At 42.8% G+C, this 12,932-nt stretch overlaps 2 protein-coding genes across 3 annotated transcripts; both read right to left on the bottom strand.

The window, feature by feature from the left end:
- Positions 1-836: 836 nt before the first annotated feature.
- Positions 837-8,808, bottom strand: cdc37l1 (cell division cycle 37-like 1). 2 transcript variants are annotated; one of them, XM_079288851.1, is made up of 8 exons: positions 8,469-8,808; positions 6,970-7,272; positions 6,654-6,747; positions 6,372-6,487; positions 5,989-6,111; positions 5,689-5,862; positions 1,108-1,134; positions 837-963 (listed from the first exon to the last, which is right to left on the bottom strand). In XM_079288851.1, exons 1-8 carry the CDS (start codon positions 8,571-8,573, stop codon positions 856-858), a joined length of 1,050 nt encoding a protein of 349 aa, XP_079144977.1. In that variant the 5' UTR covers positions 8,574-8,808; the 3' UTR covers positions 837-855. The 2 variants fall into 2 exon arrangements, with proteins under 2 accessions (XP_079144977.1, XP_079144978.1); XM_079288852.1 differs by having other exon boundaries at positions 837-4,407.
- A 743-nt stretch (positions 8,809-9,551) lies between these two features.
- Positions 9,552-11,556, bottom strand: chchd10 (coiled-coil-helix-coiled-coil-helix domain containing 10). Its single transcript, XM_079289753.1, has 4 exons — positions 11,356-11,556; positions 10,498-10,714; positions 10,088-10,229; positions 9,552-9,777 (listed from the first exon to the last, which is right to left on the bottom strand). The coding sequence occupies exons 1-4, from the start codon at positions 11,394-11,396 to the stop codon at positions 9,758-9,760; spliced, it is 420 nt and encodes a 139-aa protein (XP_079145879.1). The 5' UTR covers positions 11,397-11,556; the 3' UTR covers positions 9,552-9,757.
- Positions 11,557-12,932: the final 1,376 nt, after the last annotated feature.

The following is a 12,932-nucleotide window of genomic DNA, read 5'->3' as shown; positions in this document are numbered from 1 at the left end:
TATCTATTTTATAATGGCAGAGATATCTGAATAACGTGAGATCCTGTCTGTTGCCTGCTGGATTTATTTACCCGTTTGTCAGTGATCACTGCATTTGTTAACATAACCAAATTGCCTTGTGTTTTGTAAACCACAAGTATTTAACTAATTCGTCCGTGTTCATAGTGTACACGATTTCTTGTACTGTCCACTGATTGTTTTTGTAATACTTTCTTTGTGTAGACGGCTTCAACGGCTGCTAAAACTGCAGTATTATTCATATAGTGTATTTGTTGACATCTGTAGCACAGACTGTTGAAATAAACACCTTTTGTACCAAGTGGCATTCAATGTTTTAGAATTTCACAAATAATTTGGATGTACTATTTGAAATCATTGGATCTATTCTGTTATCGATGTAATTTACTTTCTATTATTGACACAGGCCAAAGTAAGTCATACATAGAAAAGTGCAAAGATACACAGTTTATCACCCTGAGGCTGGATTGATTCATTTTGAGCACTCCACTTGTCTCACATATCCTGAGTTAGCTTGTTGTTTTCAGCATGCTCAATAATTTATAAAACTGATCAATCTGAGTCAACAGTCTGTATACAGTAATATTTGATCAGACCTTGCAAGACAAATTAATTGGATCTGTCATTTGGATTTTCCACGTATACTAGTATTGAATTGAATCCTCTGTGTTGGTAGTATTGATTATTGATTATTTAATATGTTTCATTATATCACCATTGTTTTCAACTCATTGAATAAATGGTTTTGGTTTGCCCTACAAACAAGAACAAACTATTTGGTTGTAAATATTTTTGACAAAACGAGCTGAATACCATCATGCTGTTTATTTTCTTTTTTTATTCTTTCCCTGTGAGTGTGTCATGGAGTGGAAAGTTGCTGTTGATCCTCTCAAGGTATGCTGACTTGGCGTCACTTAAAACCAACTGCATGTCCACCAGTTGTAGCTTGAAAAAAAAAAAAAAAAGATATGTTCATATTTGAATCCACCATAATGCATTGTACAGTGCTTTGTCAAATCAAAGGATTATTTGATTGTGCCACATAAGTGGTTACAGACCGCTGCCAAAGTATCCGCAGTGAAAATGTACCTGAGGAATCGGACACTGCCCCGGGGCCTGTAAACAGATGTGTTAAAATGGGAGGAGTTCACCTTGAAGGACTTATAGATGACAACATTTCAGGCTGTTGTCTACAGTAATTACTGCAGGTCTACAAAGAACTGTAGCAGCATCAAGACACAAACATTTAGCACTTGTTTTATATTTGAGTCATTATCAAGAGAAGACAAATCTTACAGTATGTCTACTGTGGATGAGAAGTGTGTCATTTTCCTAAAACTCAAAGCTTAGCGACTGAAATTCCTACTTTAAGTCTCTCGATCTTCACTCACAACCTTTGTGATAATCTTTAAATAATTTAGGACGCTCAGACACCGTAGTACAACAGCCTTAAGCCATACAATTAGTTTGCATAGTGGATTAGTCACTTTGGACAAAAAATAAATAAAAAAAGTACATTTCAAACCAAAACTGCACATTGCTTTAGCGTCACTGCTTACAATACCAACATGTGTACAGTATTTATGGTACTGCCCGACACCAGCACTGTGCAGACGTAAAGCTGTGACATAATGAGTAGTGAAACGACAGGCTCACTGCATCACACAGCAGCTTTAAGTCATCCACACATGCATTGTACTTTAATGCATCATATGGTATATTCAACTCCCCCGTCCGCAGTAAAAAAAAAAATCATACTGCTCAAGCAGATTTTCACACTCATTTTGGCTGTCTTTGTTAAAATAAAGAAGACTATTAACAAGGGGACAGTTAATTGGAAGCCTGATAATTCTGGCAAAAGCTCCCTTCAACACTTTGATTAAAAAAAAAGTCAGCAAACAATAGCATACAAAAAGTAAAACTAAATGTCTACAATTGAAAACACAAGCTCATCTAAAGCCCGCTTTAAATTCTGGACGACAGGGAACACAACAACAAAAACGTGGTTCAATCTAAGCACGGTACAGGAGGAAGAATTACAAAGTCAGGTGCTTTAAATACTCCCATCTCGACCTCGGCAGAGAAATATAAAGTGCAGGACACATTCAGATGCAGAGAGTTCCTTTCTGCATACAAACATACATCAAGGATTTCTTCGTGGAGGGCTCGGCCCTTTTATTCCCCTTCCCTCCATAGCGGCGCCTTTCAGGTGTAGATCCCATGATCCTGAACTTTCCTCAACACAACACTGACTTCTGTCTGCACAGAGCACGAACTGGCGGCTGTGATTCGGTTTCAGGTGCTGGGTTACTGTAGATGGAAAGCTGGTAAAGCAAATGAACGCTAGTTTTACTGAACCAGAGGGAAATAAGCCACACAGAGCCCATGCAGGCCAAGTAAACGCTTTCATTTCCATCACCTGTGTGCCACAAGCTGAAACGTGAGGCTTTGATCGTGTGAATGCCTGAAAAATAACTCACAGGAGGATAAATCAGCTGATGAATAACAAACAAAAACAAAGCAAACGTAGTGCCCTCTTTACAACTTTCATTGCCATGCCTCTTGCACCCACATAACATTATCGATATGGATAATTCACAACCACGCTCAACACCAACATTGTCTCGAGGTTGACTTTGTCCCTCTGAAACGCCTCTTTGCTTTATCACGTATTAAAAGCTGAGCTGTTATATTGTCTCGCATGCCCTCATGTCTTCAGCTCATTATTTGTCTCTGCTGTATGCCAATAAGCAACCGACTTGTTGTGAAAGGCTGAATTATTTCTGTCACAGAGAACAATGTGAGCAGACGCAGCCAAGTGAACCATTAGTGTCACCTTCTGTTGGCAAGAAATAGATTTCATGTCATTTCATGAGCTTTGTGTGTATTGGGTGAATTTGTGTTTTGTCTGGATAAATTCTGAATGACAAAGATGTTAATGCCAGATGTAAAAGGAGGTCGTTTGATGACTCGGCACTTTAACTCGGAATACTTTCGTTCAGAATACCTCAACCACTAAAACCACTGTTGTGCAGTCTGTCAGGAGCTCCTGGAGTTTATAACATGCTCTGAACTGAATTCTGCAAAGTGTTCAAAGAGAAACAATCAACTCTTCAAGCCACATTTGCACCAAAAGCTACATTTTAGAAGCGTCCCTGCTGTCTGCTGAATTGACCGACTAGCCACCCACACATTTTGCATGATGTAACCTCTCCTCATGGCGCGCCTGAGAGACCTGTGGGTTGTGTGCCACTCAATGCATGCGTATCAGTTGTGAGTCAGAGAGCTGTAAGGGGAGAATCTGACCCAAAACTCCTAAATTAACCTTTTTTCCCCCCAAGATTGCAATTCATTTTGAGCCCGACAAGTGAAATGCTGAAGAAAACACAAATCTAATTCACCGCAACTGGAACTGTATTTGTACAAATTCAGACATTACGCCATTTAACGCAGACAAACTGGTCTTTGCTTATTAGCATACAGCTAGCTTATTTACGAAACCAATGCAAAAAATAATACAAAATATGTGAGGCCGTGTATGTCTTTACCAAATATAAAAAGGTATCGCAACGGACGAGTCTGAAGCTCTCCGGTGAAGAGATGTTTCTTTCATTCCAGACATGACATCATCGCTTTCTTTTCCCCCCTCGTGATTGAAATCATATTAATCAACAGATCACACCTGCTGAATGAACACCGTCGTCCTATTATGCAGTAGTTACTGTATACCGGCACATGGTCGGTTACTTTAAAGACATGTTGCCTTGATAAATGTCAGGAACAGTTTAGCAGACCCTCTAGTCTATGAAACGTTCTGAACCCAAACAGCACACAAAGCCACTGATCGGTCAGTTGTGCTTCTCACGATTCATTTTAAGCAGCTAAAGACGTCCACTGACCTGCGTCAGCTATTAGATTTGGTACCTAACTGCCCAAAGACTTTATTGGTGTAGTATTCTTTGTGTTGCATCCAAGTCTCTGTTTCAGGAGAAATAGAAAATGAACCAGCTTGAAGGACTCCATCTGTAAAAGCAGGGTTGTGGCACAGCACGTCCGCTCAGCTGTCCAGAGACACTGCAGTGACCGACAACACGGAGGAATGTTTCGTCGTCAGCAAACATTATTGCCTGCAGTTTAAAAAGCCTGACCGTGTCTCATTTCAGGCCGCTCAGCCTGGTCTGCTGCGTAAAGAGGGCTTAAAACTCAAGTGGTTCCTAAATGGGAAGGCGATGGAGATGGAGGGAAAAGCCGGACGGGCCGATCGTACGGTCACTAGGTGGTCTCCATCATGAGTATATCGTCCGTTTCTGTCGCGTCATCCTTTGTCCACCTCCCTGTGCTTGTCCACAGTCCGGCCTCTAAACAAAGCTTCATAGGATACTCTGCCACCTAGTGGGGGGGGGGGGGGGGGGAGAGGAAGACAGGAGGGTCCAAAGACGATCAAAACAAACATTCATAGGAGAGGAATGTCGTGCACAAGTATAAATCAAATGTAAGTTTGCAATTAAGCTGCAGAGAGACTCTGGGGGATTAACCTACTGTTGCCTAGTTAGAGGATTATGATGGTTATGTAACTGCACTCTGCCTCTTCAACATTTAATGCCCTAATCTGAGCTGGAACTAGAATCTGATCCGGAATTCACGTGTTTTCCATTGCAGGGATTCTTTACTATGACTAAAACAAACCTGGGAGGACTCAAACATCTACTTTTCTTTGTAAAGAAAAGCTTTTCATGCGTGTATTCTCCTCTACGTCACTCCTCAGAGACTGAGTTTAAACTCAGACGAAAGCTACGAGAAGAAAAACAACAAAAATATATAAAAGCAGGACCGAGAGAGCCAAGCTTCGCTTTCAACGGGCCGGATCACATCCCTGGGCAGCCATCTTTCCTTTGTGGGAGAAGGACAGGATGTTTTTTTCCCCCCCATTTCTCTGAGTAGATATTTGGCAGCTAGTCAAGATTTAGGGCCAACAGAGGGGAGGAGGCCTCATTCTCTCTCGACGACAAAAGGCTTTCAAACTGCAAAGATCAAGTTTAGCAGAAGAGCATGTGGAGTCTTTCATGTCTGTCCATACAGACAGTTTAAAAAAAAAAAAGGTCCAGAGAGTGAACATTTGCCCACATTGTGTCACATATAACTCCTCTTGCCCTTGAAAATGGTGGAGCAGGTAAAAGCTCCACTGAATGATGCAGAATAATGATGAGTGGGGATTTTCTGTGATACCCGAGCGTCTGACACCATGATTAATGGGAGGAGACAACGACTGATGGGAGAGGCGGGGACATTATCTGTTGTTTGGATTTGGAAGAGTACAGGCAAATATCCATGCATAAGGAACAGTAAATTCATCTTTTTGACCATGTAATAAATGAGGGAAGACAACAAAAAGGCTGTTTGGTGTCACTGATAACACCAGCAGCATGGACTCAAGGTCCTGGTACGCAGGTATAATCAACTTTTGGCAGCTGCTGTGTATTTACTTTCTGTGAAACAAATGATTTGCATGCTTTGTGACAAATAAAACACGAGTGCTGACACTTTAAAATGCAGCACCCGACTACAGATGACCCGTACGTGTACTAACATACCACAGCTCAATGGTGCCACCCGACAGCTGTGTGGAGTAACTGCACCCGCCTGTGAAAAAAGGAGATAAGGAGCACTTACTGGAGGTAAAGAGTCCAAGGCTTCTTTGGGGTCCAGCTTGCAGTTTGTGCCAGTTTTCTGTTGTTCGACATTGTTGGTTGCATCGTCTCCAGACTTGTCTGTGTATTCTTTCACTCGGTGTTTGAAGGCCTCAAGCTCGGTGTGGAAGACTTCTAAGTAGACGTCTTGTCCTTCCTACAAAGCAACCAAGGGAACGATTTGAAGGAAAACTGCCTCTGCATACATCAGAATGAGCGCCACAGATAGATACACGGGGAGGTGCAGTACAGTCACAGTGTTAATTAGATGCTTTTGTCCTACTTTGGCTTTGTGGAAGAACTGTCTGAAGCAGCCTCGAGGATCCTGCTGAGAGTTCGAGGCCATCTCCAGGATGAACTGCATGACTACAGCTTGGTGCGCCACCTGCTCCATCAGCGCTTGTTTCTACAGGACAATACACAATTTTAAAGTCATGTTTTAAACCACTTGTTCTATGTAATTAATGAATTCTAACACCCAGCATCTATGCAGTATGTGCCGTTGTATATGGTGACTTTTCAGCTCCTTTATCAGTGTGTTATTTGTGGCAAAGTTTCAGAAGCAAACGACTCAAACTGTCAAGATTTCTACAGAGAGGTTAGCACTCACAGCACAATGTTAACTTCATATTGTGTGAATACAGCCTGATCATTTCGGTAACGTACCCCTTCTTGCTGTAGTCTCATGCACCACAGGATTAAGTAGTTGGCGGTTTCATCACATATGAGCTGAGGCATGTCTGCGAGGAACCGCTGACTGTCGTCCCATCTCCGCAACATACCTGACAAACGGATCAAAAGCACATCGGTTCATGTTTTCTGAAGACATACGGACCTGTGACACGGACTCTTCTGCACGACTCACGACCTGCTAAATGACAAACATACTAGACCTAACCTTTCTTTACCATTAGTCTGAGGGCTGGACCACTCTGATAAGAAACATACCAAAATGCCTGAGCTCTTGGTCATACTTTTGGAGAAACGTCTTGCATTTGTCCTGATCCATTTCTACAGGTTGATTTGGGACATTGATGATACTCTGGAAGAGAGAGAAGACATTGATTAACTGTTGATAAAGTTATTGAATTGTTAGTAAACAGTAGGTACACAAAGTCAAGTAATAACAAGAAAATATTAAGACTACACCGTAATATATTTGCTCTTTTGAAATCTTTCAATCGTGACTTATGTAGGGATTCCAGTAATGATTTCGTTTTTCCTGTCAGCTTTATGATGCATAAACAGCTCACCGCTTGCTTACCTTATCAAAAACGTCCCAACTTCTGACAGCGCCGAGCACAGGACTGTAGCGGCTGGGTTCCTGACATCCCAGCATGCTCTCCTTGCGGCGCCACTCCTCCTCGGTGTGCGTGAGCTCGGTGGGGCACGCCAGAGTCCGAGCACGTTCCTGCTCCAGGGACTCGGAGCTGTGGACGCCCAGAGAGCCCAGCTGATCCTGGGCCTCTGCCAGTCTCCAGCTGGAGACGATGGAAGCCTTCACACAGCGGTGCTGGCTCAGGCAAAGCGACGCCATGGCGCAATCGCAAAGGTGCGACGACGGCGACTGGTGTGAGGTAAAAGGAAAAAGGATGGAAGCGATTAGGATTATGAGAGAAAGGTATTATACCGTCAGGGACACAAGTCAACTCAACGGTTCGTAACATACACAATGTGTCTTGTACAAATTAGAGCAGGTATCTATTGGTCTGTGGTCTGCCTACCAGTGTTTGGTACACCTCACAAATTAGCTAAGCTAAGATTTTCTCATGTCCCAGATGGTAAAAGCAATTCGGTGTTTAATTCTAGATTGATGGAAAGTAAGCATTGACCCGTCTGAGGACATGAGGACGCGCTCCTCTGCAAAGGAGACAGAGGGTCTAAGCTTCAACAATAGAATAACGTGTGTGCAGCTACAAGAAAAGTAATTTTTTAAAAAGACACTTTTACAGGCTCAGCGTGTGCAAGAATTCTGTGATGGTGAACTTTATATTCAACAAGCAATAGCACCCAAGGAGAGGTCACTTTAACAACATCCTGCAAAGGCCTTAACTTGGTGTTTTAATCTCCATCCTCCTTCTTCCTGAATACATTTTGTTCCATAGAAAGAGTTGCTCAGCTACAAACTGGGTGTTCATTCTGAATCACACACACACAACAATGTAAGCCATTTGACTTTTAACCACAACCATGCTGTATTTATTTAGTACAGGGTGGGGCGAGAGGGCTAAAAATAAAAAGGCTTGTATCCATTTTATTCATGGCTACCAAAACAGCCAAATGCCTTTTCTAGTCAACGACAGACACCACACACAGCTGTCAGTTAGTGTCTGAGTATATCAAGGACCTGAGGGGGGGGGATGGGGGAGACAGTGAAAGTGAGCTGCTGCTTGATGTCTTGTTGTGGCCTCGAACCAGCTCACCAGAGATGACACAGCAAGTGATCCGTTCTCTTTATAACCACGCATTCATAGCGTGATTGCGCAAGTCTGGGTTCCCACGAGGTCAGAATTCACTCCAACATAAAGCCTGGACACTGGTGTTGTGCACCATGGGAGTTATTGGCTACGTGTGACAATTTAGCTAGCTCGCTGATAAGACAGTGGCCCATACGTTGCTTACTGCCAAGCAATAGAGGTTGGCACGAACTCACTTCACTGATCCCCAAACAGGGTTAGCTAGTTAGCATGCTTTTAATACCGTTAAGTTACCTCTGCTATGCCAAGTAGCATAACAACCGGACCGCTAGCATGAGCCGATTACCTGCTGGTGAGGATGAACACCACTGAGTCCCTTGTCTGCTGAAGCTGGGTCGCGGCTCGAGTCTTCATCGCGGTAGACTGGAGCTCCGTTACCCAGCCACTCCATCGCTACTACGCAAACTAGCTAACTGGCTAGCTCCACTGTGGGCTTCAGCTAGCTACTGCTAGCTGTGCTGGAGGAAGCTCAATGCTGCTGCCTGAGGTCAGAGTTATGTACGATTTAAAATACCAGTCTGAAAAGGCAGCAGAGCCGAGCCTGCTGGGGAATGTGGTGCACCGAGTTTAGGTTCTGTTCGTAGCATTGCTAGCTACACAAACAGCAGTCCCTGGCTGCTCCAAGGTAACCAGCTGCGTCTTTTAATAAGAGGCGTCTGTGTGTGACACGCAGAGCACGTGGTAAACAACTTTGACCACGTGACATTAACTCATTTATTTCAGCATTAAAGCCGTTCATTACTCGGTTTTGCTGTTGTTGTTTTACATCAACTCTAAAATTAATTTTACTTTTGTGATGTATCTATATCTGTTATTGGTGTGTTTACACAGCACTACCCTTTCCCAAATCCACAATAAGTATATTTGGATTTATCTTATTTGAGTTTTAACAGCGTTTCATAGGAGGTCTAACATCACTGTGTAGGTTAACACTTGTATATTTTTCTGTGAATGCATTTTTGCTCATTATTTGTCCATGCAAAGTCCTAAAAAAAATCATGAATCATGTCCTCGCCATATATAAAGGTCCTCACTGGCCCATGGCCCACCGGTGCGCCTCAGACCGCCATCTAGAGGGGCGCGGAGGTACTGCCAATTTGCCAAATGGTTAGATTGATGGAATTAAAACGTCTTTTAACAAATGATGTGGGAGACAACCCTGCGCCAATAAAAGCTCCAAAGCAAGGTTTGGATATATGACCCTGGTTACATTATATTTGATTCATAATGGCAGGCTGTGATGGTTGAGGGTACGCAGAATATTTATTATATATGTATCATTACAGCTGACCTGACAGAGACTTGGAACAAAAAACGATTGGAAAATAAGCAAATGAAAAAACAAAAATAAAGACAACCCACACTGTCAGAATGTGCAAGTAGATAGCAGCTATTTATTAAGAGTTGAATCACTGTACATGCCAAAAACATTTCACACATTACACTGTCATCCATCAACAAAAACCAACATGCTCACCGCCTGAGGTACACGTTCACATTTTTGTGTTATGTGGTCATGTCTACAGTATGTTTCATTTTTGAAGTATGCCCGTCACGACCGCTGATGACCATCATTCACACCAGTGATGTCACACCTACAGTAAAACAGAAAGAGGTCAACATGATACACACTAAAATCATGTCAAAATCACGTCAAAATCACAGGAGCTGCTGTAGCACCCTATGAGAACTCGCTCAAGAAAAAATCTCAACTGTAGAAGTGTAAAAACTGTAAACGTTCCTGATCATGTGATATGCCAGGATAACCAAATGTAGTTACACGAAGCTTAGATGAGGAATTACATACAAATTTTAAAAAGCTGCCTCATCTTAAGACAATTCTTGAAAAGGTGCACGTGGCTTGCTTTATCATGTGGCTCTCGCCATCATTCACGACGGACTCACCGCGGGAGAACTTGCACTGTTTGAGCGCCTCATTGAAGCCCTCACATAGACTCAGGTCTGACTGGTTGGTGGCACAGTCGAGGAACTGTTTGACCTCAAAGTGACATGGGCCTGGCTGGGCTGGAGCAGACCGGGGGGGCTCCTGGATTTGTACAAGCAAGGAAAGAAACACATCACACATTGTGTCAGAACGGCAGAGCTGCTAGAAAGTCAGAAATGGGCTCAGTGGTTGAGTGGTCATGTGCTTCGCTCTGTGGTCCGATATTCAGTAACTTGGTAAATCATGCGTTTGTCCCAAGTATCTCAAAAATAAACAGTTCAACCTCCAAGGCCCTGACACACCTGGAGTCCAGCTATAGGTTCAGTTATCCAGCCATCCCAATCCTGTATGATTATACTCCACCTCTTACCTGGTATGTGGGCTTGGCTGGCTCTGTGCTGCTGCTTCCACCACTTGATCCTGTCAAGGCGCCGACAAGGACGTGGCCCACAGCCGAGCCTACTGCCACCCCAGCAGCTGTGGTAGCCATCTGGGCCATGAGGCCCGGCCCCTGGGACTGAGCTGGAGCCGGGGCCAGCGCAGCGGGAGGTGGATGAGCGGGGGCCGGGGCATGGGATACAGCTGGGCTACAAACGTTGCAAACAAACACTCAATTTATTTTGCATTAGGGAACATTCCTTATTCTGTGGCATACCACCGCCGTTTCTGTCCATTCAGCTGTATCAGTATCAGGATCAATGCTGATGATTGATAGTTGGAAAATGTGCATGGCAAGAGATGATGATAGTCTACATTTTCTGTATTTTGATGCTTTGGCAACATTGTTTTTGAAACTTTCATGCCATTAAATCCACATTGAATTGACTTATGCTTAAAGTTGTCATCAGCGGAGTGTAATCAAGCAGGTATGATGGCCTTCAAACAAAAACTTCCGATTGTCAACTCATTCACACGTATTTGTTATAATTATTTTATTTACTTCTATCAGTGTTGCTCTATTAGTTACCAAACTAACTTCACTATTCTTCTGTGTTGGGGAGTTGCAAGTTACATTTCTGTTACACTCAACACCCAAACCAAGAAAAACTTGTCTCTGCATCGAAGTCAACTCTGAGTGTGTTCAGTTAACTGCTGTCAAAAGGCCAAAACTAAATACATCAGCAATAAACTGTCTGAATTTTCGTCATTATGTCATCTACAACGAGGTCATCTGTAATATATCTCAACACCTCAGAATAAGTCCCTTTTAAAATGACTGTAAATGTACCTGGCTGGAGCTGAGTGGTGGCTGCGGCTTCCTCTGGCCATCTCTGAGGCAACTTAAGGTCTGAGGTGTTGATGACCGGGACAGAAGAACAGGATCGCTCTGTCCTTGCTTCTACAACGTGCTTTTATAACGGACTGCAAGTCGCCGCCAGCTGACAGCAGCAGTTCACGCACGAGCCGCTGACCTTGTGCGGCTTGCGCAAGGGTTTTGGCGCTACCGGCTGCGTCCACAAGTGTCGCAAGACTTAAACACGCAATCCCAAAATACCTTCGCTTCCGCTGTGGGTTGAGCATTGCAACTGTCGTGGGCACACCTCCATCTGTCGGACCGGAGTGCACGCGCGTCACCACCACAGCCACCATGTGGTGCAGCTGCGGCCTGGAGCACCTCCAGAGCACCTCGCCCTCCGTGGCCCTCGGTAAGGGGGGGGATCCACCCATTATGAATGCAATCTGGCATCTTATTGTCTTCATCGGAAATGTATTCATAATATAATATAATTCATAATTTCCTTATTTCCTTACTTAGAAAACAAGTTATTCAATGCATTAAAGACAGCAATAGGGGAATGTAACTGAGCACATTTACTCAAGTACTGTACTTAAGTAGGCTACAATTTTGAAGTACTTGAGTATTTCAGAATCAGCTTTATTGGCCATGTATGCGTACGCATACATGGCATTTGGCTCCGGTTTCCACTCCTCTCTCAATGTACAAACACAAATTTACAATAAACAAGAAAATATATATAAAGAATAAAAAAGGGCAGCAAAAAAGTAGAACAGATGTAGGTATAAACATTTAACAGCTATGTACAATATAACTATCAATATATATATCCCAAAAGGTGTATATATATATATATATATGTATATATGTGTGTATACACGCATGTGAACGTAAACCTACAAACAATAATAGCAATGGAATTGAGGTGATAGTGCAAGTGGTGGTAATAGTGCAAACAGAGGTCGTGCAGTACGACTTATTAATTGTTCATCAGAGTGAAGGCCAGCGGAAAGAAGCTGTTCCTGTGTCTGGAGGTTTTGGCGTACAGTACAGTGTAGGGCAGTGTTGGGGTCTCCTCCTGAAGTCCACTGTCATCTCCATTTCTATTTTACACTACTTTCTGCATCCCAGAAGCATACATTGTACTAACTCCATTACATTTATCTGACAACTTCAGTCACTTTACAGATTCTGATTATTCATAGAAAATATAAATAAACGAATAAATTAGCTCAATCTTTACTGCAACAGTGATGAACATGTTAATACATCAACAATTATAATCCAGTAATATTTATTATTTTGCATAATGAGTACTTTTACTTCTGGTACTTTAAGTAAATGTTATTTCGAATACTTGTGTACTTTTACATGAGTAATATTTTGAATTCATATTTGACACTAGTAAAACTGGAAAATTAGCCAGGAGGGGGCGATATTGCTCCATTTACAGATGATACTTGTAGTTCACACAATCTCAATCGAATAGGCCTGCAACACACACATTTATAAAGTAAGGGAAACAAACAGTACAACAGCACCATCCTCATTCCTGTGCCATGAGCTCT

The sequence above is a fragment of the Melanostigma gelatinosum genome, assembly GCF_949748355.1.
Source record: "Melanostigma gelatinosum genome assembly, chromosome: 18".
NCBI classification, from domain to species: Eukaryota; Metazoa; Chordata; class Actinopteri; order Perciformes; family Zoarcidae; genus Melanostigma; species Melanostigma gelatinosum.
Note: the sequence above shows the minus strand (reverse complement) of the source record. Positions and strands in the feature narration are given on the sequence as shown.

Coding starts and splice junctions, on each gene's coding strand:
- cdc37l1 (XM_079288851.1), bottom strand. CDS start 8,573: ATGGAGTGGCTGGGTAACGGAGCTCCAGTCTACCGCGATGAAGACTCG. Junction 6,488..6,653: donor CCAAGAGCTCAGGCATTTTG/GTATGTTTCTTA, acceptor TCCGTTTGTCAG/GTATGTTGCGGAGATGGGAC. Junction 964..1,107: donor GGCAGTGTCCGATTCCTCAG/GTACATTTTCAC, acceptor TTTTTTTTCAAG/CTACAACTGGTGGACATGCA.
- chchd10 (XM_079289753.1), bottom strand. CDS start 11,396: ATGGCCAGAGGAAGCCGCAGCCACCACTCAGCTCCAGCCAG. Junction 10,230..10,497: donor CAGCCAAGCCCACATACCAG/GTAAGAGGTGGA, acceptor GTACAAATCCAG/GAGCCCCCCCGGTCTGCTCC. Junction 9,778..10,087: donor ACAGTGCAAGTTCTCCCGCG/GTGAGTCCGTCG, acceptor GTTTTACTGTAG/GTGTGACATCACTGGTGTGA.